The following is a 24366-nucleotide window of genomic DNA, read 5'->3' as shown; positions in this document are numbered from 1 at the left end:
TATTTATAAAGCAGCTTTCATACCGGTTAATGTAGATCAAATTTCTTTCTTAGTTGATTGACAAGCTCATAATAAGACAGAACAAGTGTAGACCGAGGACAACATAAAGAAAAGGAACAAAAACAAAGAAAAGATTGAGACCAATGTACGCGAGAGAAACTAAGAAAAGGTAAAAACAAATAAATAAAATTAGGATTTATAATACAAAATCATATATTAAATATGGTAAAATAAATAAGGGGAAATAATCTCAACTTTAAAAGGCAATCAAATAGTGGAAACAGAAGCTTTTGTGAAGATATTGTCCAGTATTGATGAGCAATGAGGAAACCCAACAACTATTGGATTAATTGGCATGAAATTTGGTGCAAATATACCCAATGCCATAATGATGAATTCTTGCAACTTTAGTGACATCCTGGCCTTCCCTTTTGCACCACCAGTGCACCCATGTGAACCCATTTTTCCCATTTTCTATTTTAAATGGTCCAAAGCTTTGATTTATGACCAAATACCTGTAAAACCAACCTCTAAGAGCTGAGCTTTGTGTTCATTTGTCAGTTTAATCAATCAATAGTTTAATCTATAAAGTGTGAAAAACAGCTTGACCTCAAAGATATTTGGTTTAAAATCAAATAAAACAGAGAGGAGCAGAAAAATCCTCACATCTGAGAAGCTGAAACCACACAACTGAATATTAACTTGATGAATGACGAACATTTTACCAAATGAACTGACTAATCCTCCACTGATAAAGTGTTTGTGTATGTGTGTGGATGTTTGTGGGAGTGAGAGGACCAGTGCTCTTTTAAAAGAAGCAGAACTGAAAAGCAGAAGATAATGCAAAGTTTGGTGGAGTTTTATTTGTGTGTATATTTATGGTTTCAGGCCAGACTTGAGCCCGGATGCTGCAGATGTTATGTAAATTCAGCAGGATCGCTTTTTTGTTGTTGTTGAGTTTTTTTCCTTTTCCCGTCTGCTGTGAAAAATCTAATTTAAAGCATTTCTGCAGCAGTTTGTACTGCTCAGAGCAAATGTCTCACCGTTAAGAGAAGCACATCCTGCTTTCACATCCTTTCATTCATACATTTTTTATTTTTTAAGAGAAATGAGTATTTGTTGAATCACCTGGTTTCAGAGCATCAGAGTGAATATCCACCAGTAGATAAATGCTTAATGCCCAACCCTGACCCCGGTGTGTGTTGTGTGCGTGTGTGTGTGTGTGTGTATGGTTGAATGTCCACCCATCTGTATAATAATCTAAATGGCCTGAGTGCACACCAGGGTCACAGGATGAGTAGTGACCAGATATCTGCTCTGCAAAACAGACACGCATGCCCTCTGAGACATATGGTGCCTCAGCCTGTTCACATGTTTTTAGGTTTAGGTTTTTTTGGTTTTGGACTGAAGAAATGGAGACAATCAACAATACAGTAGTGAATAAAAGAAGAGACTGTAGTTATACGGACAATAAAATGACATATACGGTCACTTTGAGTCACTATAAGTAATATCTCCCAATGCAAATGAATATAGACACATAAACCTACACACAGTTTACACATAATCTACCCTAAAATTAGAGTCAGATTAACATGCATTCTCATACATGCATGCAGTGTTGGGAAGTAACTAGTTCCATATAATGGCGTAAGATAAATGTAAGTGTAATCTGTTACAGTTACTGAGAAAAGATGTGTCATTAATTACAGTTAATTACAGTTACTTGTTGATGATTACAAAGGAGGTTATATCTGAAGTCAGATATTTAAGATTTTGCTCAGGAGGGTTTTTTTCTTCATTTTTAAATATTTAACATGTTGCTGAATACATATATTGCTGATTTTAAGTCTTTAAAATCAATATAATTTTTTTATATTTAGTAAATAAATCATGATGTGGGCTTATTTGGAGCGCACATGGGCTTAAATGGTGTCAGAGTACCAATTAAGCTCATGCCAGACTTTTTACTTTTTTCATAGAATATCTTTATTTTGTATTCCAAAATCTACATGAACTAATGAATACATTTTCAAGTGAGAGATACATTTTGCATCATAAATGAACTCCCTTATAAATCATGTCAGTATCCATGAAAAACTGCTGAACTTAGATTTTGGTGCTTAATGGGAACACTTACCCTAACAGTTGAAAACATTGGTTAGAAAATTAGAAAAGTCATCAAATGTAATAAGTTACATTACTTTGATTAAGTAATTGAAATATCTACATTATTTATTACATTTTAAATAGAGTAACTAGTAATCTGTAACCTATTACATTTCCACAATAACCTTCCCAACTCTGCATACATGCATTAACACATACATATATATCTACAGTCAAGAATATAAAGTGATATCCAATAATGTAAATGTTACTGACAGCTTCAAAGTGTCAAACCTCACACACACATTGGCGTGTGTTCACATGTTAATAATTCCCCACTCTCACCCTCAGACCCACTTTCTTTTATTTTTCCAGTGGGTGTCCGCTACGTGTTCAGACTGCTGAGTTGCGGCGGCTCGTTTGCACTCTGGAGTCCCAGCTGATTTACAGCCGGGGGAGAGGTGGTGAAAAAGAGGAGAAGAAGGCAGAGAGATGTTGGTAGTGTGTGAGTGAAAGAAGGAGGATTTAGTTAATGCTGCTGCAGGAGGAAGATGATGATGATGATGATGATGTGTGTGTGTGTGTGTGTGTGTGTGTGTGGTGCACAGCTGATAATGATGTATAAATCAGGCTGTTATTAACGAATGATCGATTTTAACGACAAAGTAGCATTTTTTCTAATTACGTTTCCAGCCAGAAGGAGCTAATCATGTAGACGTTTCAAGTGAATTCTGATATTGATTTGGAACATTGATTTTTATTGATTGATTAGTCAATGAGTTCAAGTAAAAAGCTGCCACTCAGGACACCGAGGTCATCTCAGACCAATTTTAATGACCTGAGAAGTTGTACGCACACAAAAATAAATACATACATTCATCTAAAAATGAATTTTAGCATTTCTCTGTCCAAAAGCGCACGTAGACAGAAGAAATGTGCAGAAAATATATCACAAATGTGACAAATATAGTTTTTCAGCTTGTTTTTGAGGTTTTTTGGGCAGTGGTTTTGCTTAAAAAGGGGAATTTGGACTTTCTACAGCCTCATTGTGGTCACTTTCAGAAAGTACCTTTAAAAAATGCTTCCTAGGGGTGAGCCTTAAAAAGTTTTGTGTCCTTGTCCTTTAAAGCTATAAATTATAAAGATATCATCCCAAGCTATCAGACTATGAAAACTGCTTCTTTTAGGGTTAAGATTCCTCGAGTGAAATTGGAGTATTTTCCAAGTGTTATTTATTTTTACTTCGTTAAAAAATCATCAGTTCAGTGTATGAGTGGAATTTTTGTGTTAGACTGACTAATGGTAGCAGCATGTTTTTACAGCACAAGTTGCTTCAGGACTGGCTGAGTTTCTGGCCGTCTGGTTGGAGCCGCTGTATGTGTTAATATGTGATTGTTCTGCAGGTTTCAGCCATCTGTACTCATGAGTAGTGAGAAGTGATAACAATGCATTTGCATGAATGACTCTTGAGTTAATAAATAAATAAAGATGTAAAGGTGTGCTGACTCTGCAGGCTGCACAGCTAACAAGCAGCAGGACACAATATAAAGTGTTGTTACTCTGCATGTTTATGTGTAAAGAAAGAAAAAAAAAAGGCGAACAAACAAAAAAACTCGCCTTCGGGGTATGTCAGCAGTTTGCTCGTGTGTGTGTGTGTATGTCAGAGCGTGGTGTATATCTGTGTGGTCTTTTGCTGCCGTGGCAACTAGAGTTACCACATACTGTACTAATATTTTAGCTTGCCTTACATAATCGTCTACTTTTGTCAATACAGAGAGAGGATTTTCGGTACATTGGGCACCAGAGGCTGTTGTGCTCCACTCACTGACCATTGTTCAGTCTTAAGACAGATTTACAGTCTCATCATCAGCTGCTTCTTTTCTCCTTTCAGTCTAAACACCACAATCCTCTCAAGACCGTGTACTCAATGCTCTTTTTGATCCGCTTGTTGTTGTTTTTTTCTTCTTTTGTCAGCTCTTGCTCTTCATTTTCTCTCTCTCTCTCTCTCTCTCTCTCTCTCTCTCTCTCTCTCTCTCTCTCTCTCTCTCTCTCTCTCTCTCTCTCTCTCTCTCTCTCTCTCTCTCTCTCTCTCTCGCTTGCCAAGGTGAGTGATACGCTTGAGATGAGAGAGACGGTTCAAAAGAAAAACGCTAAGAACCGAGAAGATGAAAAGACCCTTTTTTTTTCTTTCTTTCTTTCTTCAAGGCACACAAGCACTCCTGATACCTCCCGATCAATGACTGATTATTGTGTGTGTGTGGTGTGTGTGTGTGTGTGTGTGTGTGTGTGTGTATGTATCTGTGTATTTGGTACATAGTTCAGGGCTGCAGCATCTGAAGGCTTTTGAATCACCTGAAATGTCTTTAATCTGTAAAATAAGCTACATATCCTTGTGTAGTGTATTCAGTAGAGCTTATTGAATGAGGGCTTCATACAGTTTTGCACCATTTTTGCTCCTTCAGGGAGTTTTTACACAAGATAATTTCCCCATTTCTAATATAAAAGTGGAAGTTTCTGATCTTTCTGGCGTCTGATGTTCAACCAAAACTGATATCAGCTCTTCTTGAGATCCGAAGGTTTGTTTTTCCTCCAATTAAATCATTTATCTTCTCTCTCGTGTGTGTTTTTGCTTCATCAGGCGGAGCGCAGCAGCTGCGATGTCAACATCCTCAGCATCCCGGTGCCCATGCGGCGCGGTGGCTCAGAGTCCAACCTGGATGTGGTGGACAGCGTCGGAGATGACGGGGGTGGGCCTGGATTTCACTAAAGGCCGCTGGGGATCGACAGCCTGCAGCAGAAGATCCTTAAGGTCAGAGGGAGGAAACGTGTCGGTGTCTTGTGTTTGACTCACAGAGCCGTGTGTACACATGTGAAGCGTGGGCAAACATCACACACACACACAGGAGGAAAATAAAGAACTATATATCTCTGTAGCTCTGCTCTGTTGTAGTTTGAAGAGCAATAACGGCAGTATTTACTATCCAATGTGGAGCTGTTTCCCATTTGAGTTATGATAGTATTAAATTAATTGATTGAATTAGTTTTATTTCAGCCCATCTTCTGCCTCTTTTATTCCCCTTGTGGTCTCAGCTTTCATTAAAAATTTTAAAAAGAAAGTGTCTCAGTGTGGAATTACCCCCCTACATTGGGAACATTGGGCATCAGTTTGTTACAGGGCTGAAACCAAAACCTCATTAGAGGTTATTCATAAATAATGTAATGCAGTACTGCTCTCAGTGAGTAATAAGCAGAAAAGTCAAGTTTATAGCAAGTAGCAAGAAGTATTGATCCGAACACGACTCGTTAAAATGCTGCGTCAGATTCAATTATTCAGTATCAGCATTATTATTATTTTCAAGGCTGCTTGGCTCGTTATCAGCAGCAGCAATGATCTTAATAAGCAGATCGGGTATCGACCGAACACCACCGATCCACAGGATGCTGTTTTCTGTTCTGCTTTCTATTCATTTTAAGGCAGTAAACTAACATGTGTACCACTAATGTTAGGGTAGTAAATGTTTCCTTATGTTTAGTTGTGTTCCAGCTACTGTTCACTCTCCTTTCAGTGGTGTATTTGCAACAAGCACATCTATTAACACCTAATTATTATTGTGAGGGTCTGAGGTCAGAGGTCTTGTGAGACACACACAGACACCTACAGAGGAGAAGACACATTGCGCCTGATATACAAAGATCCCAAATAAAGGGTACTAAATTGCATGTGCAGTGCAATAGATTGCATGTTTAGTTTGTGTGCGTTTTGCAGGTGATCTATTAATAATAATTGCCTACATGAAAACAGGTGCAACAGGTGCAGACAGCAGTATTTAAATGAGGGTTTTGCGTGTCTTAATGAAGAGTTTGGACGAGCAGAAAGCCTGCAAGCGCAAAATGAAATGTGATCAGGTTCTGGTGGAAGAGGTTAATAAATATATTGAGATATAGCAAAAAAAATATTACCAGTATTTGTGACAAAGTCAATGCTGTTAGTAAAACCAAAAATATTCCACTCAAAAATATTAACACGGGTTGAAAGATCCGTCCTTGTGCCTCCGTCTCCTCCTCTCCACAGTAACAGAAGTAATCTGTGCGCAGCGTGCAGCCACTTCCTGCCCTTCAAAGGTATTATTAATAGATGCAGTTACCGTCAGCAAAATTACCAGCATGTTTGGTAAATCACAATGCGTGTGCTAACTGAACATATTTGCATTTTCTCCTCCCTGTATTTTGCACACTGGGGTTAAAACGCCCCATATTACATATTCATTGAGGCAAACCTACTAAATTGGCAGGGTGTATTATCTTGCACAGTTGAAAGACTTTGCCTCAGTGCACCTCATTAGTAGATCAGCTTGCACATTTTTTGTGGGTGATGTCAAGTTTGCACATGTTTTTACACATGCAACCCTAGTGTAGTAAATCAGGCCCATAATATGTACACACTCAGGACTATATAAGGATGAACTCTCCTCTCAGTTGCAGAGAAATCATCCTTTCAGCTTCTCCCCACGTCCTACATCATGATGAATGCATTTTAATAAAGACTGTCAGACTGAGGCCAAAACCAGAAGAATGGATAATAACTCTCAACCAGTGTACTCTATAGAGTTTTTATGATAGTAGATTTTGAAATTGCAAGGACAGAATACATTTTATTACACATTTAATAAAGTTTGATAAAGTAAATGAATTGAAATGCTCCCTCTCTAAATTCTAATATAATTTTTGCATCTGTCTTCATGAAGAATCAATTTTTCCTGCTTTTTTTCTCTTCAGGTGACCGAGCAGATCAAGGTGGAGCAGTCGGCTCGGGACCAGAACGTGGCCGAGTACCTGAAGCTGGTGAACAACGCCGACAAGCAGCAGGTAGGACGAATACGTCAGGTGTTCGAGAAGAAGAACCAGAAGTCGGCGCACAGCATCGCCCGGCTGCAGAGGAAGCTGGAGCAGTACCACCGCCGCGTGAAAGACACCGAGACAAACGGCAAGCACAGCAGCAAGGACAACGGCAAAGAGTTGGGGACCCACAGCAAGGAGGGGAGCCTGAGGGACGTCAGCGCCACCGGACGACACCCGGCTCTGGATAAGGTGAAGACGATCGGACCTGGTGTCTCGCTCTCGCCGCCTTTCTTCTTCAACAAGTCAAGGGAGTTCGCCAACCTCATCAGGAACAAGTTTGGCAGCGCAGACAACATTGCGCATCTCAAGAGCTCCATGGAGACGGAGTCTGGGCTGAAAGTGGACAGCGGGGCGAGGGGTCTGAGCGGCAGCGCCAACACAGTAGCCAAGACGACCAAGTACCAGAGCGACGACGAGTGCTCCACAGGGACGTCGGCGTCCGCTGACTCGAACGGGAACCCGGCCGGAGGCTCGGGGGCCGGGTCAGGAGGCCCCGGCAGGTCTGACTCCAACGGGCGCCTCGGCGAGGTGCTGGAGATGGTGCGGGAGATCAGGGAGGCCCAGTCACAGCTGGCGGAGGACATGGAGACTCTGAACACACAGTTCAAACGAGACTACAGCTACTTTACGCAGATGATGCAGGAGGAGAGATACAGGTGAGGGACGCCTCCGGATATCTGGTTTTAGGATTGTTTGAGGAGTTTAATCATTCACTCTGCAATATATACAGGACACACATATCCAGGTATGGTTTGTTAAAATAACACACATATTCCCCACTTAAATGTTCTGCTATTAGATTAATTGTATCAGTCCATGTGAGCACATCGTTGCCTTCTTCAGCACAACTCAACTCCAGTAAAAGTCAGTGTTATCACAATCTTTCCCAACACTAATTACTGAAAAGAGTCTTTACTTAACTAATCCTAGTCTTCTTAAAACCAAATATTAAAACCCCCAAAAAAGAATGAAATACACTTTGACCTTTAAACACTTACATTTTTAAGAAATATAACTCTATCATTTAGCTATCAGTCAATCAATCATTCAAACTTTATTTATATAGCACATTTCATACAGTTTAATGTAGTTCAAAGTGCCCCACAGTTGATTGACAAGCTGATAATAAGACAGAAGAAGTGTAGACCGAGGATAACATAAAGAAAAGGAACAAAAACAAAGAACAATTTAAAATCGACTAAGCACCATAAGTGTCTCAATAGTCTACAAAGCACTTAAGACGTTTTTTATGTCACTGCTCTTGTGAGAGACACATTAAATAATAATGCTCAAAAATCGATGCAGCAGAAGCAGAGATGTACTGATTTTTAGTCCCTTGTGTGGCTCAAGCTCCAAAACACTGGATCCTACATTTACAATGATGGCAGCTCAATAGTGCCACATTAAAAAAGCTCCTCTCTGGTTAACACCTGAGTCTTTCAAACTCGACGGCCTCAATCTGTAACACAGGATCGCTGTTAGGAAAGCTGAGATAATCAGACTGATATCTTTTGAGTTTCTCTCTCAGATAAAGAAAATACAGATGTCATTTAACTGTTTTCAGAGGATAAATAAGATTCTCCATCTCCAGCAAATTATTTTTGAGTTAAAAAATAAAGTGGAGTGCTCCTTTAAGTATATATATTCTATTATCTAGATCAGTGAATCCTCACCAAAATATTTCCAAAGGGTTCAAGATTAAAAGGATAAGAAAGAAGAATCAGGCAAACATTTTTCTTTTTCTTCGACTTTAGCAAATTTGGTCTTTTTCTTGGATACTTTTATCTTCTTGAGCTTATAAAACTCCCTCAGATGAATCAATCCAAGAACAAAAATCACTCTTAAATGAAACTGCTCACAGTGCATGAAGGGTCACAAATAGAGAACGCTTCATTTTACACAAGCTAACACAGTCTACAGTCACTGATCTGGATTCATTTGTTTCACAACCTAACGTGTAAAAATAATTATGTGTATTAAAATATAAGTCCCTCTGCTGCAGATGCTTCACTGCCCGACTCCCTCCTCCACCCCCCAAAAAATAAATCCTCTGCTGTAACAACACTCCTAACTGGGCAAATTTTGTGTTCACACATCTGCTGCTGAACTTTAAAGAGCTTTTGACAGTTTAGAGGGCCATTATTATAAGCTATTGTAGACTAAAAATAGAGAGTGGAGTTTACACGCACATGCACACACACACACACACACACACACACACATGCACATGCATGCAACACACACACACACAAACCCCCAGACTGTTGCTAAGTCAACCAAGGGCAAATGTTTCAGCAGCTTAGTTGCTGTAGTAGATAAACTGCTGTACTGTCACTCGCCCACACGCACACTCAATTATGCATCTTTTCTCTCGCTCTCCTTGGCTCTCTGCCTCCACCTACTCTACATGTTTGTGTGTTTGTGTGTGTGTGTGTGTGTGTGTGTGTTTCTGTCAGGTATGAGAGGTTGGAGGACCAGTTAAATGACCTGACGGAGCTCCACCAGCATGAGACCAGTAATCTGAAGCAGGAACTGGCCAGCATTGAGGAGAAAGTGGCGTATCAGGCCTACGAGAGAGCCAGAGACATACAGGTAGCGTGTGTTTTGGATACAAACACACACACACACACACGCACACACACGCTGACACACAGTTAGCCTTAACCAAGCAGTTACGTAATGCACAAGATAAGATGCTCACATTTAGCCTGTGTGTGTGCAGCGCTGGAATTTATCTGTTTTGATTTTAAACTATATGAACATTTGACTTTTGACTTTTAGCTGATCAATTAACAGAAAACTAACAACAGATTTGACAGACAATTACTTGTGATTAATTGTAAGTCATTAATCAAGTAAAAATGCCAAATATTCACTGTCTGTCACTTCGTTAAGGTAAGATTTACTGCTTTTCTATGTTTTCTATGTGCAAACATAAAATATTTGTGCGTTTTGGACTTTCGGGTATATAAAACAACAAATATAAAGTAGTTTTAATGGGCTTTTTTATTAATACGTTCAATACTTTGTACCTCTTCTGATCAAATGATTAATTCAATGCTCAAAAGCAGCCCGACTTAAACCTGTGTTAACTGATTTCTGGCCACTTGGGGGCAGCAGAAACGAGCCGTGAAACACAAAAACTGACGACTTTTAGGTTCATATGTTGAACTTGTTAGCAAACAATTGCTTATTTGCACATCCAGCAGTTACGTAGCTGCTATATCATTTATTTACATATGTGTTTCTGTCCTCCTGCTGAATGTAAAGTACAATAATCACTCTCTTTTAGCTCTGTTTTTACTCTCTATCAACTCCTGAGGGTAATATCTGGCTCTTCAAGCTGATAAATGCTCCACCATGTTCACCTGCTAGTCTAGAGATATCTCTGTCTGTTTGCTTGTTTGGTGCTGAGCAGGTAGTGAACAGTGGCTTTTTTTACGGCTTTATCTCAGAAAACAGCCCAAAACGACACTATAAGAGCACTGGGAGTGAAATAAAACAGTAAAGTTGCAGCCAGACAGCTAAACAATGAGCTAAAACTCACTATAAATCTCTGTAAAGCCCAGAAGAGCTGCAGAGTCAATGATAACTCTCTGTAGGTTCACTATGAGCCAAGCACATACATTGATTATAGCAGCTTTAACTCACATTCTTCTCAAAGTGGTCTTACAATTCACACTATTTTGTGTTTTTTGTTGTTTTTTTCCCCAATAATTTGTGCATTTTGCCTTTTTTTAAAGATAAAGACTAAAGGGTCGACTAAGTGAGAGGGAGTAACATGTAACAGTGTCAGAGTGCTGATTTATAACAGTGTCTCCCAAACATTTCCTAAGTAATACATAGCTTGATGTTAATTCTTATCTAATCCAGTTTCACTGCCCTTCCCTTCTGACTCATTACTCTCCAGTGTTTTCCCTGATCTTAACCGTGTGTGTGTGTGTGTGTGTATGTGTGTGTGTGTGTGTGTGTGTGTGTGTGTGTGTGTGTGTGTGTGTGTGTGTGTGTGTGTATGCAGGAGGTCCTGGAGTCATGCCAGACTCGTGTGTCGAAGCTCGAGCTCCAGCAGCAGCAGCAGCAGACGGTTCAGCTGGAAAACACCGACGCCAAAGTGCTGCTCGGGAAATGCATCAACATCATGCTGGCCATCGTCACCGTGATCCTGGTGTGCGTCTCCACGGCGGCCAAGTTCACCGCCCCGCTGCTGCGTAGCCGCCTCCACCTGGCGCTCACCTGCGTGGGCGTGTCCGTTCTGGCGCTGCTGTGGAAGAACTGGGAACATTTACAGTGCGCTTTGGAACGATTGCTCCTCCCGCACTGAGCCGTGCACACTCCACACGAGGAGCTGCGAGACAAAACGAGACCAGCAAACATTGGCCAACCCCTGCGTCCAGGTCCTCCAGTAGGTCTGTTGTCATGGAGACGCAGGAAACAGCGAGGAGTTTACATGTAGCCTTACACCAGCCCTAATCCCCCAACCCCCCTCGCAGCAGTTTTTGGGCTCCACGGTGAATTGATTTATGGGGTCTGTGCTTTTTTTGCATGTCTAAAAATGGGGTTCACACAAATTCCTTTCCCAAAATACTTTAACGGAATAATGCACACGTGAACTTTTTAAGCTGATATACATCCTGTGGCAGAAATGTGCTGTCTACAAAGCTGAAGGTGCATAACATGAATAACAGAGTATCACTACAGTCATAAGGGACACTAAAAATCCAAACATAGAATGATGGGCGTTATTTTGGAGCTTTTAAAAAAAAAAAATACAGTAATTATTTGGAGTGTATTTTAACTCACACCTCTAAAACGAAACCCCTCACTGGCAGTACGTGTGCAGCGGTCGATCGGTGCACGCCTACAGTCCCCGAAAGCCTCGTCGTACACCAGCCAGCTGTGACGAACACAAACACAAATCCAATCTGAAGGTTGAATTTGTTCCTTGTGTGTGTCTAAACTTTACTGTTCTGTATTTATGTGATGATTTTTTATTTGTCTCATTTTTGAAGCCTGGTATACACGTTGTTTTAAACCTGTGGGTGCGTTTGTGTCTTATACTGTGTACACCTGCTTGTGTGTTTTATACTGTGTGTCTTAAAGGAAAAGTGTGACTTTTTTGGGACATATGCTGTAGAGTAGTAGGCAAATAGTGACATGTGGGGCAAATCCTTTCCTCCAGGAAATAAAATATTTGGGCTGCTGATGAAAGCTGGAGTTTCAAATGTACTGTAGATAACTAAATAAATACAAGACTCATGTAAAATCCCAGTGAAAAGCAACCTTAAATACTGGAGACACATTTAAACCGTGGTACAGTAAATCTAATTAACCTACCAAAATGTGCTGTTTTAACTCTTAATAACAGCAAAATTGTTCTTCACAAACACAAATACAGTAGGTGCCAGATTAACCTGAATCGTGTGCAGATGCTTGAGTGCAGCACTTTCAATCAACTCTAAGTGCAACACAGAACTGTATTTGCCTAAGAGTCACTTCTGGCTAAATGACTCGCTTCCTGTACTAATAGAGAAACACAAGCTTACAAACCTAATTAGTGTCTATAAATCAATTAAAGCTTAAGTTAAGAATGCATGTTGTTCTTAAATGAATTGAAAGGAATAAACAAGACGTCTAGGCCTGAGTTTCCACTGCTTCAATGAAAAATCTTGAGAAAACTGGCCCATAGTTGAACCTGATGGTAGAGTAAATATAAAGCTAGAAAATGTCAATCATGCTTTCTCAGAGCTCAAGATGCAACCTCTAATGTTTAATTTCATCCTACTGTAACTAGTCCAGAACTGAAAGATATTCAGTTTACTGTCACATAGGACTAAAGAAATGTTTTTTAAAAAATGCATTTAAGAAGCTGCAACTAGAACAATTTAGCATTTTTATTTCTCAAAATGATTATTAAAATAGTTTGAGATTCATTTTCTGTCAGTTAACTACTTAATTAAGTGTCATTGCAGCTCTACAGCCAGTAACCTGTTAGTATATGTTTAGCTTAAAGACTAAACAGGGTTTTATCTGCACCTCTGACTTCCCAGCACAACATATATGTATAAACATTGTACATAATGTATTAATTAATAAGCTTTACAGGTGCTAGTGGCTGTATTTTGGTTAGAAGGTTCCCCCCTGTCTCCAGGCTTGATGCTAAGCTAAGCTAAGCTAATCAGCTGTCAAGTGTATTTCCCAAAAAGTCAAACTATTTCTTTATAGGAAAGCTCATGAACTGCCTCCTGTCGTGTTTAATTTGATGCTTTCAGAGTTTCTGTCATGTGAAATACGTTTCATGTTTTAACTTTTGCTTCTTAAAGAGATTTGAGAAGAAAAGAAAAAAAAGTATCGACCAGCTCTCTTGTGCCTCGTTAAGGAAGGCCGACCTGATACTTGATACTATCTGTGTGATTCCTCCTCGACGATTAGAGAGAAAAAAAAGCTGACTTAAAGATGCTGATTTTTATTGAATGGCCTTCTTTTTTTTTTACGAGGTGAACAGATTTATGTGAAGCTTTGACGTCTGTCGAGAAAGTCCAGACGTTAAAAGAAAGATTCCCACCCGTTGAGACTCGTTTAAAGCCACGTAGAGACCCGTGATTGAGTGATTACTGCTCTACCTTTTATTTTATTTTTTGTAATTGCTCATAATAATTCCTTTCAGCCTTTTCTGATTTGACTCTTGCACAGCTGGGAAGTGACTCATTTGTCTTAAACTAGCACAGAAAGTCCTGCCCTGCAGTCAAATTATAAAATGTATGACTTGCACTGATTCCTTGGCTGATAAATTACTACGTCAGCCATCTCTCTAAAATTGCAAAATTAGCCTTTATCACTAAAAACTGCAGCAGTAACATCTTATAAAACTCATAGCAACAGTTTTTTCTCATGTGAGGTGAGAGCAGCGTCATGAATTGGGACAGAGGGAACCAAACAATGTAGCTCCACGCTCCCTAACCCTGTTTCACTGTGATGACGGGGGGGGGGGGGGGGGGGGGGGGGGGGGGGGGGGGGACTGATGCCTTTTCAATGCAGCTTAATTCTTCTACTGTGTGACTCTATTCTGTTTGTGTCCCTTCAGAAAAAAAGCCAAAAAATAGGGGAGTTTTAATAAAAAAGGCACCGTAGCCTTTTCTAATAAAATACTGATAAATATATTTTCTTTTCTTCATCATCATTCGTCTTTGATGTTTTTCCAAAAACTGGCCCAAACACTATTTCTGTCGACTCCTCGGGAGAGAGACGTTCACCCTCCTCCGAAGCTGTATTTGTAAGTCCATAATGTATATTTTCAAATATCTGTCTCTTATATGTGCATTAGTTTCTGGTTGTGGGTTTTCCATAACATTTTTTTTTTTTTCAAATGAGGAAATAAATCTTTGTTTTTCTAAAAAAAAAAAAATTGGGATTTTTATTTTATATTTCCAGATATCTCATCCATTATACATGACAGATGACAGATCAGACGGACTACATGATGTTAGATGTGTTGTACAGATCAAACCTTACTGCGAGCAACATAACGAATTCATACATAAAAATGAAGTTAAATTACTTCAACAAACACACAAGAGCTTTGCAGCGTGGCGAACTGAAAAAGAGAAAACCCCACTTATTATATTCTTTCTGGTTTTGGAAAGAAGACTCAATCACTTGGTGATATTTGTAACTGTAACAGCATTCAGGAGAGTTAAGGTCGTTTTTATTAAAACTAAAATACATCTCATTACTTTAGCAACACTATTTGTTGGTTTCCCTACTTGGTAAAAAGGTAAACCACTAAAAATTCAGTATAGAAACAATAATATAAGCGATTTCAGAGGGAAATGTTGTACTTTCTACTCCACTACATTTATTTTGACAGCTTTAGTTACTTTCTAAGCTTTCTTTTTCACAATAGATAATATAACAAGTCTCTAAAGTCCCTCTTAACTTCTAACATGGTTTCATTTTATTGTCTTACAAAAAGCAGTGTGTAGTCAGGGTCACATTTCAGATGTCTATGAGTTGTTAACAGCTCCACCAAATAGTGATTTTTCCCTGTAAACTTCTCACATGGATCCAATGTTTCATCACAAATCAAAGATTAGAGAAAAAGTCCAAAAACTGAAAACAGATTTGTGTATCAGTTGTTTTTTCTTCTTTACTCTCCCATTAATCTTCTCACCACCCCTCACATTTATCTGCTGACCCTTTGGAGGGGCCCCACCCCTAGGTTGGGAACCACTGGACTAAACTACCTAACTGTATATAAAGTAGTGTAAACTAGCTCCACCTCCAGCAGCTACAACAGTAACATGCTGATCTAACACTGATGTTTCACTATTAATAATCTAATGATGTCATATATAATAATATATCAGTCAGAGGGACCAAACCACTACTTTTACTGTAATACTGCATACTACATCACTCATAATACTGCAGTACTTTTACTGTAATACTGCATACTACATCACTTATAGTACTGCAGTACTTTTACTGTAATACTGCATACTACCTCACTTATAGTACTGCAGTACTTTTACTGTAATACTTCAGTACTTTTACTGTAATACTGCATACTACATCACTCATAATACTGCAGTACTTTTACTGTTATACTGCATACTACATCAAGCTTATAATACTTATGTACTTCATGCAGGACTTTAACTTGTAATAAAGTATTTTCACATTGCTGTATTGGTACTTTTACTTCAGTAAAGGATCTGAGTACTTCTTCCATCACTGCTTCATCAGAGTGTTTTCAGTCTTCTCAACTGACTCTCTCCACATTTCCCAAAATGTCAAACGATGCCTCTTAATTATGTGTCCTACTTCTGCACATTTTGAAGCAGATGATAATGATGAAGGTCAGACAGAGTCGTTGATGAGCAGCATGGAAAAACAATTTAGAGACTAATGATGGACGGTGACAAGGCTGTCAAATGTGGTTAGTATAGAAATAAAGTGGAGTGGTTTGACTTGTGCTGCTCCATGTTCCTGTTTAAACTATTGAAAGACTACTGGAGGCAATGTCTGAATGCTGCTATTGTCCCCCTTTTTTTGGTGGAGAGGGGACTGAAACTGATCCTTATAAGTTCAGTATCTTTACTGTGTAAGAGCTGCAGAAAAGCTGTGCTTGGAATTTAAATCAAGTGCAACTCGATAAGTTCACTAAACCCCTCTGGAAGTTTCTGCCTCTGCTGTATTTTGTCAGAAATATTTAGTCTGGAGCTGCAACTAATGATTATTTTAATCATGAATTAATCTGTTGATTACCCTCTTGATTAATCAATTAGTTGTTTGTCAGAAAATAATGAAAATTGTCCCAAAAATGTCCCATAGACAAAGATAATATCCTAGAAATGTCTTGTTTTATCACAACCTGCAATCCATAACCCAAAGATATTCAGTTTATTGTCACAGGAGATTAGAGAAAATGTTTTTAAAATGACTCAAACAATTGATTTATTATCAAAATAGTTGATTCATTCAATAGTTGGTAAAGCTACGATTTTGTCAAATGCATTGCCAACATTTCAAGAGAGAGGTGGAGCAATGACAGTTGATTAAATTAACTTGTCTGCTTGTAAAGAGGCCCTGAAGGACAACATGATATTATTGTCACAGATGCATCTTCAATTAAATGTCAACAGCTTTTGATTGATCTCCACTATGAGAAAGACATTTCAGTTTTAGAGCTGCACATGATCACTGTCTGATCCCAGAAGGGTTTAATTCACACTGATGTCAGTGTTTAAATACTGCAGACCGAACAAGCAGTGAGTCCGTGTTCCAGCTGTTTGGTGGATCATTAATCTTTTATTCTGTGTTTCAGGCCCTAGATTCATTATTCAGACTGTGTTTTGCTCCTTTAACTCTCCTTCTGCTCTGTGACGCTCACACTGCTCTGCTCCCGTCATTCCCTTCAGCAAGTCTTGGCTCACTCTGGTTGGGTTCAAACATCAGCAAGAGTCCGGCTCATTCACTTAAAAAGCACTTAAACAAGTATATTGTGCTTGTGTGTGTGCATGAAACAGAGAATAAACTGAGAGGAGGCTGCCCCCAGCTGTCAGAAAGCAGTGGTGCCTCCAAACTGTACACCAGCTGTGTCCAATATCTCTCACAAATGTTTGATGAATAGTTTAGTTTAAAAAAAAAAATCATTTATAGATGTCGTACATTCCTTTAAAAAACTATAACTAATGTATTACTCACAGCTCTTCTATTTTTTTATTAATGACACTTGATTATTTTATGTATTTTTGTACTTAAAATGTGAACAAATGTGTATCTCCATATGTTGCTTAATGGTTAAATAACCTATTTGTAACTCATGCTATTATTCCTATATCAAAATTGCATCAAATATAAATATGTATTTTTAAAGTATGACCGTTTTCCCATTAATTAAATAATCAAGATTGTATTTACTACCATCAAATATATTTTAAATATTTAGTAAAACTACTTACACAACAATAACTGGAGCAACATTGGACCTCTTTCAGGTATTCATGTGATATTTATTTTATTAATAAAATATTTTAATATCCTAAAATGTCTTAATTTGAGAAAATGACCAAAAAAAGTCAGTTTTAGTTAAAGCTGCAATAATTAGTCGATTAATTGATAAGTTAGGGTTGACATTAATGCTACTTTCACAAATAGCCTAAATAAACAAAACAAATGTTAACATACCAACATGTTATCGTAAGTTATATTTTTTGTTTTTTTAATAAATCTTGGATATTAATTTGAAGACATTTAAAGAACTCAGCAAAATTAAAGATAAAGAAAAAAGATAAAGATACATTTATTGATTCCACAGTGGGGAAAATTAATCGTTACAGCAGCTCAAGAAGATAGGGATATGACGAAAAAAACAATTAAAAAAACATATGTATACAACAATAATATATTTAAATTTAAATTAAAAACTAAAAAGGGAACACAATAAAATAAAATAAATAAGGGGCATCTTTTCCACCTTTTGAACCTCTTTCAGGTATTATATATTTATTTAAGCCTGCAATGCGTCATCCACACCACGTGGTGACGCTAGTGACGTCAGTGTCATTTTGGCGCTAAACGGGGAGGCTAAACCGGAAGTTGTCATACCAGTCAACCTTAAAAAAAAGAAAAGAAAGTTTAATGTAAATTTAACCTCGTCGCGGAGCCTGGAAATATAAATATCATCTATTTAACGTGTAATTAAGGAATTTTAACATAATTATTTAACATTATCTGGATTAATTAGCATTTTTATTCGCAGCGTTTGAACAGAAAAAGCCTAGAAAAGCCTAGAAAAGCCTTTCCTGTTAGCTGATGCAGTATCCTCTTTGTTTGTTTCTGCATTAAAACTCTTAAAACCTTGCATTAGATGGATGAGCACAAGGAGAACATCCATGGAAAGGACGTCAATGTAAAGATGCCCAACTCAAAAGAAGATGAAAAGGTTGGTTTGAACATGCTAAATGTGTAGCTTCTTGTTTTTGCTGCAAAACGCTGCAGATTTTACTTAAATAAACCTTAAAAAAGGCAATTTAACATAATATATAAACTAGATATAACTAAGTAACGATGCAGTAATACAATACAAGTTGATGTGAATTAGTTGGATGATTAAAATAATGTTATATGTGCTTGTTTTTGCTCTAAAACGCTGCAGATTTTACTTAATTTTATCCCCAAAAAAGGCAATTTAACATAATATATAAACTAGATATAACTAAGTAAAGATCCAGTAATATAATACAAGTTGCTGTGAATTAGTAGCATGTTTAAAAATAATGTTATGTGCAGATTGGCAAAGCAAACAGATGGTAATTCAACAAAGACGTGGCACAAAGGCTCAAGTATTGCAATAAATTATTTTGCCATACCTGTGTTCTTTCTTTGCCCTTTTAATATAATCATTTATAAATTGCTGTATGTTATATAGTTTTAATTTTTGGTCAGTCATTATTTATTGATTTTTGTTAGGCAATCTGCAAATAGTTACTCAACAAAACCAATACATGCAAAGTTGCACACTACGACTCTTATTCTCCTGATTTGGACTTTAAAATAGATATTCAGTTTTTTCAATTCTGCCTTAGAATTACAGTCAGGCATCCATATGAACACTGAAAGATGTTTTCCTGACTGTAATCATTCTTCCTGTTCATTGTGACTATTAAAGGATCCATTTTAATATGTTTTTTAATGTAAATGATGGAGGACAAAATCCACAGTGTGTCCACACAGTCATGTAAAAGTAGATGTGAAGCTTATCTCAGACAGCTTCAGCAGTCTGAGTTAGTCATATCAAGTCGATATCTGACACATTTACAGTCTTTTTAGTATCAAATTCCCTCTTTGTGTTTCCCTGTTGAGCTGTGCTGGAAGTATAGTAACAAAAGAGGGACTTTGACACTAAAAACACTGTAGCAATGAAACATAGAAAACTTGATTTTACTCATTTGGACGGCTGAAGCTTCATATTAGCTTCAGATCAACTTTTAAATACATTTTTGCACAGAAGGAGGACTGTGGATTATGTCCTCCATCACTTACATTGTAAGTGCATTATAAAGGGATCTTCTAATGGTCAGTATGAACAGGAGGAATGATTACAGCAAGAGAAAGGTTTCACTTTTCATTTGAGCTCCTAGCCATTCTTTAAGACATAATGACAGTGTTTGTTGAAGTCATTAAACGATCAGTAATGTGTATAAACTCAGAGGTAAAACTATATTTATAGTCGTGAGAAAACCCACAACATGCTTTATATTTTTTGAACTTTAGGTCAAACTCTGCCAAAAAGAAACAGTATTTTCCCCTTTAGCACATTTGGTGAAGTCTAACTGCTGTTTTGGGTTCAGCACAGCTGTTTTTTTAATGGCCATCGACTCTTCCTGTACGGTTAACCAGGGTCACGGTAGATCCTTAAAAAGTCTTTAAATGTCTTAAATTTACTTTTTGATATTCAAGATCTAAAAATGTCTTAAATGTTTAGTTTATGTTATTGATGCTTATTATCATTTTTCTCTGATTATTTTACATACACCAACCAATCAACTTATTAATTAAAGTAAAAAATAATCAGAAGTTGGAACTATAATAAAACAAATTTTCAGTTCACTTTTCAGTTTCAATAAATCCCATAACTGTGTATACAGTAGTCTAATTTGTCTTATTCTTTTGTGGCAGCAATGATATTATTTTTTCCTTAAAGAGGTTTTTTAAAGAGTTTTTTAAAAGTCATTACATTTGTATTTAAAAAATGTGCAGATAAACTGTTAACTATTCAATCAGACCGGACACATTTTGGCAGTTTAATCTGATGCTACACCTATAACATTTTATAGAAACGTGTAATCTAATGCAATCCAATACAGCAGCTCTGCCATAAATTATTCATTTATGAAGTTTGTACATTTTCAGTGTTTATTGACATTATCAGAAATGTGATAACTCTACTTGATGTCTATTATTGAGTTTGTGGAGGCTGTTATACTTTTCTTCATAAGTGTTTCTAATTAAGTGCTCTGCAGCTTATCTGCTGCATGTATTTGCGTCATCATCTTTTTTGCTGAATTTGTGGCATTGCATCATTTTGACTAAGCTCTTTCCTCTTCAGGCAAAGCCCTGCAGCAGGATATGTCCCGCCGGAGAACCCGCTCCTCAGGTGTCCCCGTCTCAGTCCAACAGCGACTTCAGTCACCCGGTGTACAAAGAGATCGCTCTGGCCAACGGACACATCAACCGCATGTCCAAGGACGAGCTCCGGATCAAGCTGTCGGAGCTGAAGCTTGACACGAGGTGACTAAAAGCAATTCAGTAAAGAACATGGAGTATATATTATGATCGTACACTAAACTAAACTCTTCTGTCTGTGTGTGTTTAAAGAGGTGTGAAGGATGTGATGAAGAAGAGGCTGAAGAGTCACTACAAGAAGCAGAAGCTGATGCAGACCGCCGCTGAGGGAGGACCCACCGACACCTACTACGACTACATCTGCGTGGTGGACTTTGAGGCCACTTGTGAGGAGGATAACCCGTCGGACTTCCTCCATGAAATCATTGAATTCCCCATGGTTCTCATCAGCACACACACCTTAGAGATTGTGAGTAGAGTTTGGGATAAATAAAGGCAGAATTTATCACTTTTTAATCTGCTGAAAAGAGTTTTGTGAGTGTAAATGTTTCTCTTGTTTATTTTCCAGGTGGATACTTTTCAGGAATACGTGAAACCAGAACTGAACCCGCAGCTTTCAGACTTCTGTGTGAAGTTAACAGGAATAACACAGGTCAGTTTAAGTTCACTACACTCTCAGTGTCGTATTAATGTAGTTAGAAGGTTTTGTATGTATTGTAATAAAGTGTTTAATCGTTGTTTTTGTTGAGTAGAAAATGGTCGATGAAGCAGATCCATTCCCAGAAGTCCTGCAGAGAGTTGTGGTTTGGCTCCAGGAGAGAGAGCTCGGGACAAAGTATAAATACGCCATCCTGACCGACGGGTATGATGTTTCACTTCAGTAACGATTTGTGTTTAAAAGTGTTCAGTGACATTTTAACTGATCGCCTTTCTTTTATGTCTTTTTTTTAGGGCTTGGGATATGAGCAAGTTCCTCAACATCCAGTGTCGTGTCAGCCGGATCCGATATCCTCAGTTTGCAAAGAAATGGATAAACATTCGGAAATCATACGGCAACTTCTACAAGGTTTGACTTTTAAATAGAAACACTGAATGTAGAAGTTCAGTATTGACTTTTTAATTAAGGTTTTGCTCTTATAAGGTGCCTTGTGGAGCTTTGGACCTCTAGTAGCACTACAGAGCAAAATGTTCACAAGGGTGTTCCCCAATTTTGTATCTTATCTTAACAATGTCACTTTTTGACATTTGATGGCTGTAGCATGCCAAGAAAGGTAGACATGCACCAGAAAAAGTGAAAAGTAGTAGACTTGCCAACAATTTGCAGGAGGAAAGAAAGGCATTTAACACATCTATGAGGTCTTAAAGGAGATATATCTTACATTTTTGTGATTTTCTGTCATTTATATACTATTATAATGTCAGATATCCATGTTAAATATGGTCAAAGTCCCAAAACTCGAGGTGAAAGTATGTAAAGAAAAAATAACTCTTGCTGGCTCAGGTTTCAGCCTGCTCTGAATACTTCATATGCAACATTTTTAAATGTTTTCACATCACACACAATCACATCAGCTCGTCGTGCATGTCCATAAAAGGCGGTCTGTTCCTCTAATCTCTGATGCTGAGGTTGTTCAAAACGTCTACTCTCATATTTCAGATGGATTTTGGCTCAAATACATATGGATGTTTGACATGTTGAAGCAGAGAGGCTGCATAAAGAGCTAGAATAAAATAAATAAGATGTTTTTTAAACTGTGAATCATTGCAAAGATATTCCAGTCGAGCCTCAGATTTAAAATATGGAGCTGGAAACGTTCATGTCGCCTTTAAGTGTACACACACAGTCACATAAATTAGTCTCTGTGGTCCATTTAAACAGCTGTTAATGAATATTCTATTGTCCTAATTTAACCAATATTTTCTGCAGCTCATTTTATAAATCACATTAAACACCATCTGCTTTTCTGTCCCTCTCCTCAGGTCCCTCGCACACAGACGAAGCTGAGCACCATGCTGGAGAAGTTGGGCCTGAAGTACGAAGGTCGCCCTCACTCCGGCCTGGACGACTCGCGCAACATCGCCCGGATAGCTCTGCGCATGCTGCAGGACGGGTGCCAGCTGCGCGTCAACGAGCGCATGCACGCCGGCCAGCTGCTGTCCGTTCCCAGCTCCGCTCCTGTGGAAGGAGCCCCGCCTCCTCATAACCCCCGCAGCAAGGACTAAGACACGCAAACCGAGGCTCGCTCCTATGTCGACTCTTCACCCTTCATGAGTTAAAAATCCAAAGCACTTTTACAGTCTGACTGTAACGTTGTCCATTTGTGTTTTGGAGCTGTAGTTGATGAAGGTTTTCTTTTGTTTTTGAGGTAATAAACAGGGACGATATTTAGATTTAAGATTGTGCCAGTCTTTGACCTCATGTGTGGGTTTCCTCCGCGCTCCGCGACGACTCCATATGTTGCTATTTTCACACCAGATGTCTGACCAGAGATCATTCCAGCGTGTTTTAAACTTCAAGCTTCAGTGATGTAAAAACCTGCCTCACCCTGCCTTATTGAGCTGCCAAACATTCATGAAGCAATGTAGTTCAAATGTCCTAAAGTGGCGTCATCCTTCAGTGAAATTTATCCGATTCCAGCATCTCAAATGTTTTCTATTCTAGTAAACTGAATATTTTTGGAGTTTTGGGCTGTTAATCCAAGAAAAGGGAGCTCAAAGAGTCATTGACATTTTTCACCATTTTCAGACGTTATCGTTATTAGTTAGTTGCATCCTATGTCAGGTTTCCTCCCAAAAATACAACCCTGAGATGTTAAAAATGGAAAAATAAAAATCATCTGCAGCTTCAGATTTAAAAAAAAAGAAAAAAAAAAGTCAGTGTTGGCCTTCAAAACTTCATATATGTCTAATTGTGCTCGTAGTATAGATAATAAACACAAGACTTCACAAACGATGCTGCTAATTGCTCTGCTGTATGATGTCAGAGCAGTGTCATCACACCGTTTGCCACTTTTACCGAGCGTGTGTGTGTGCGTGTGTGGTGAAGGTCTGGAAACAGTCCTGTAGAAATTTTGATTGTCTGTATTTTCTCAGACTGAGATTCATTGAGCGCCCATGATTCAAATAAAATAAAATAAAATAAAGCCCTTTTCATTAGTATATAAAAGATACAATTTAACTGCAGTTTATTAATAAAATCTTTTAATGAATGAACTCTGTAAAATGTGTTTTATTGTAAACCTGTGTTTGTGGGATTTCTGTGATTATTTTGTATGGGGTTTTTAATTTCATGGAGCTCTGATCTATTTTAACAGGAATAAATATTCTTCCGAATGCAAATAAAATGAGTTTGTCTTTTTTTCATACACAGGATTTCATATTTATTCAGTCTTATACTGTTACTATACTCCTTTATTCCCACTTCCATGAACATTAAAAAAAAAGAAAAGAACCCACAGTCTACTTTTATGCACCCATATCATGTATTATACTCTGCGTGAGTTATTTATGCTCTATATTTTTCTGTTTTTAAGAGGATTTATGTCTGAGTTTTGAATGATGAGTCAAAGTAGACTAAAGTTTCTGAATCTGAATCTGGATACAGTCCGAGTTAGGATGCTGTTGGTTAAAATAGGCTTTAAAACACCTGCTATGTTTCCTGTTCAGCTGCTTTTAATGTGTGATTAATGTGCTTTTTGTGAGTTTTTAAAGTTGAGGATTGTTTTTAACTTG

General features: G+C 38.1%; 2 protein-coding genes across 2 annotated transcripts; both read left to right on the top strand.

Annotated features, from left to right (window-relative positions):
• Positions 1–1645: 1645 nt before the first annotated feature.
• Positions 1646–14398, top strand: LOC134004834 (transmembrane and coiled-coil domain protein 3-like). The gene is made up of 7 exons (XM_062444231.1): positions 1646–1650; positions 2485–2593; positions 4748–4856; positions 6182–6231; positions 6886–7664; positions 9465–9600; positions 11027–14398. Exons 1-7 carry the CDS (start codon positions 1646–1648, stop codon positions 11327–11329), a joined length of 1491 nt encoding a protein of 496 aa, XP_062300215.1. The 3' UTR covers positions 11330–14398.
• Positions 14399–18152: 3754 nt separating this feature from the next.
• On the top strand, positions 18153–23967 carry eri1 (exoribonuclease 1). Its single transcript, XM_062443702.1, has 8 exons — positions 18153–18203; positions 18377–18451; positions 20618–20799; positions 20887–21103; positions 21203–21286; positions 21387–21496; positions 21586–21700; positions 22615–23967. Exons 2-8 carry the CDS (start codon positions 18377–18379, stop codon positions 22855–22857), a joined length of 1026 nt encoding a protein of 341 aa, XP_062299686.1. The 5' UTR covers positions 18153–18203; the 3' UTR covers positions 22858–23967.
• The last annotated feature ends 399 nt before the right edge of the window (positions 23968–24366 follow it).

This window comes from Scomber scombrus, chromosome 22 (genome assembly GCF_963691925.1).
Source record: "Scomber scombrus chromosome 22, fScoSco1.1, whole genome shotgun sequence".
Taxonomy (NCBI): Eukaryota; Metazoa; Chordata; class Actinopteri; order Scombriformes; family Scombridae; genus Scomber; species Scomber scombrus.
This window is presented reverse-complemented; position numbering and strand designations above follow the sequence as displayed.

What these genes read in the sequence shown, in the direction of transcription:
- LOC134004834 (XM_062444231.1), top strand. An exon ending in GTGAAAAAGAGGAGAAGAAG is followed by an intron (nt 2,594 to 4,747) that starts GCAGAGAGATGT and finishes TTGCTTCATCAG; the next exon opens with GCGGAGCGCAGCAGCTGCGA. An exon ending in AGAGAGCCAGAGACATACAG is followed by an intron (nt 9,601 to 11,026) that starts GTAGCGTGTGTT and finishes GTGTGTATGCAG; the next exon opens with GAGGTCCTGGAGTCATGCCA.
- eri1 (XM_062443702.1), top strand. Translation starts at nt 18,377, where the DNA reads ATGGATGAGCACAAGGAGAACATCCATGGAAAGGACGTCAATGTAAAG. An exon ending in GAGCTGAAGCTTGACACGAG is followed by an intron (nt 20,800 to 20,886) that starts GTGACTAAAAGC and finishes GTGTGTTTAAAG; the next exon opens with AGGTGTGAAGGATGTGATGA. An exon ending in GCACACACACCTTAGAGATT is followed by an intron (nt 21,104 to 21,202) that starts GTGAGTAGAGTT and finishes TTTATTTTCCAG; the next exon opens with GTGGATACTTTTCAGGAATA.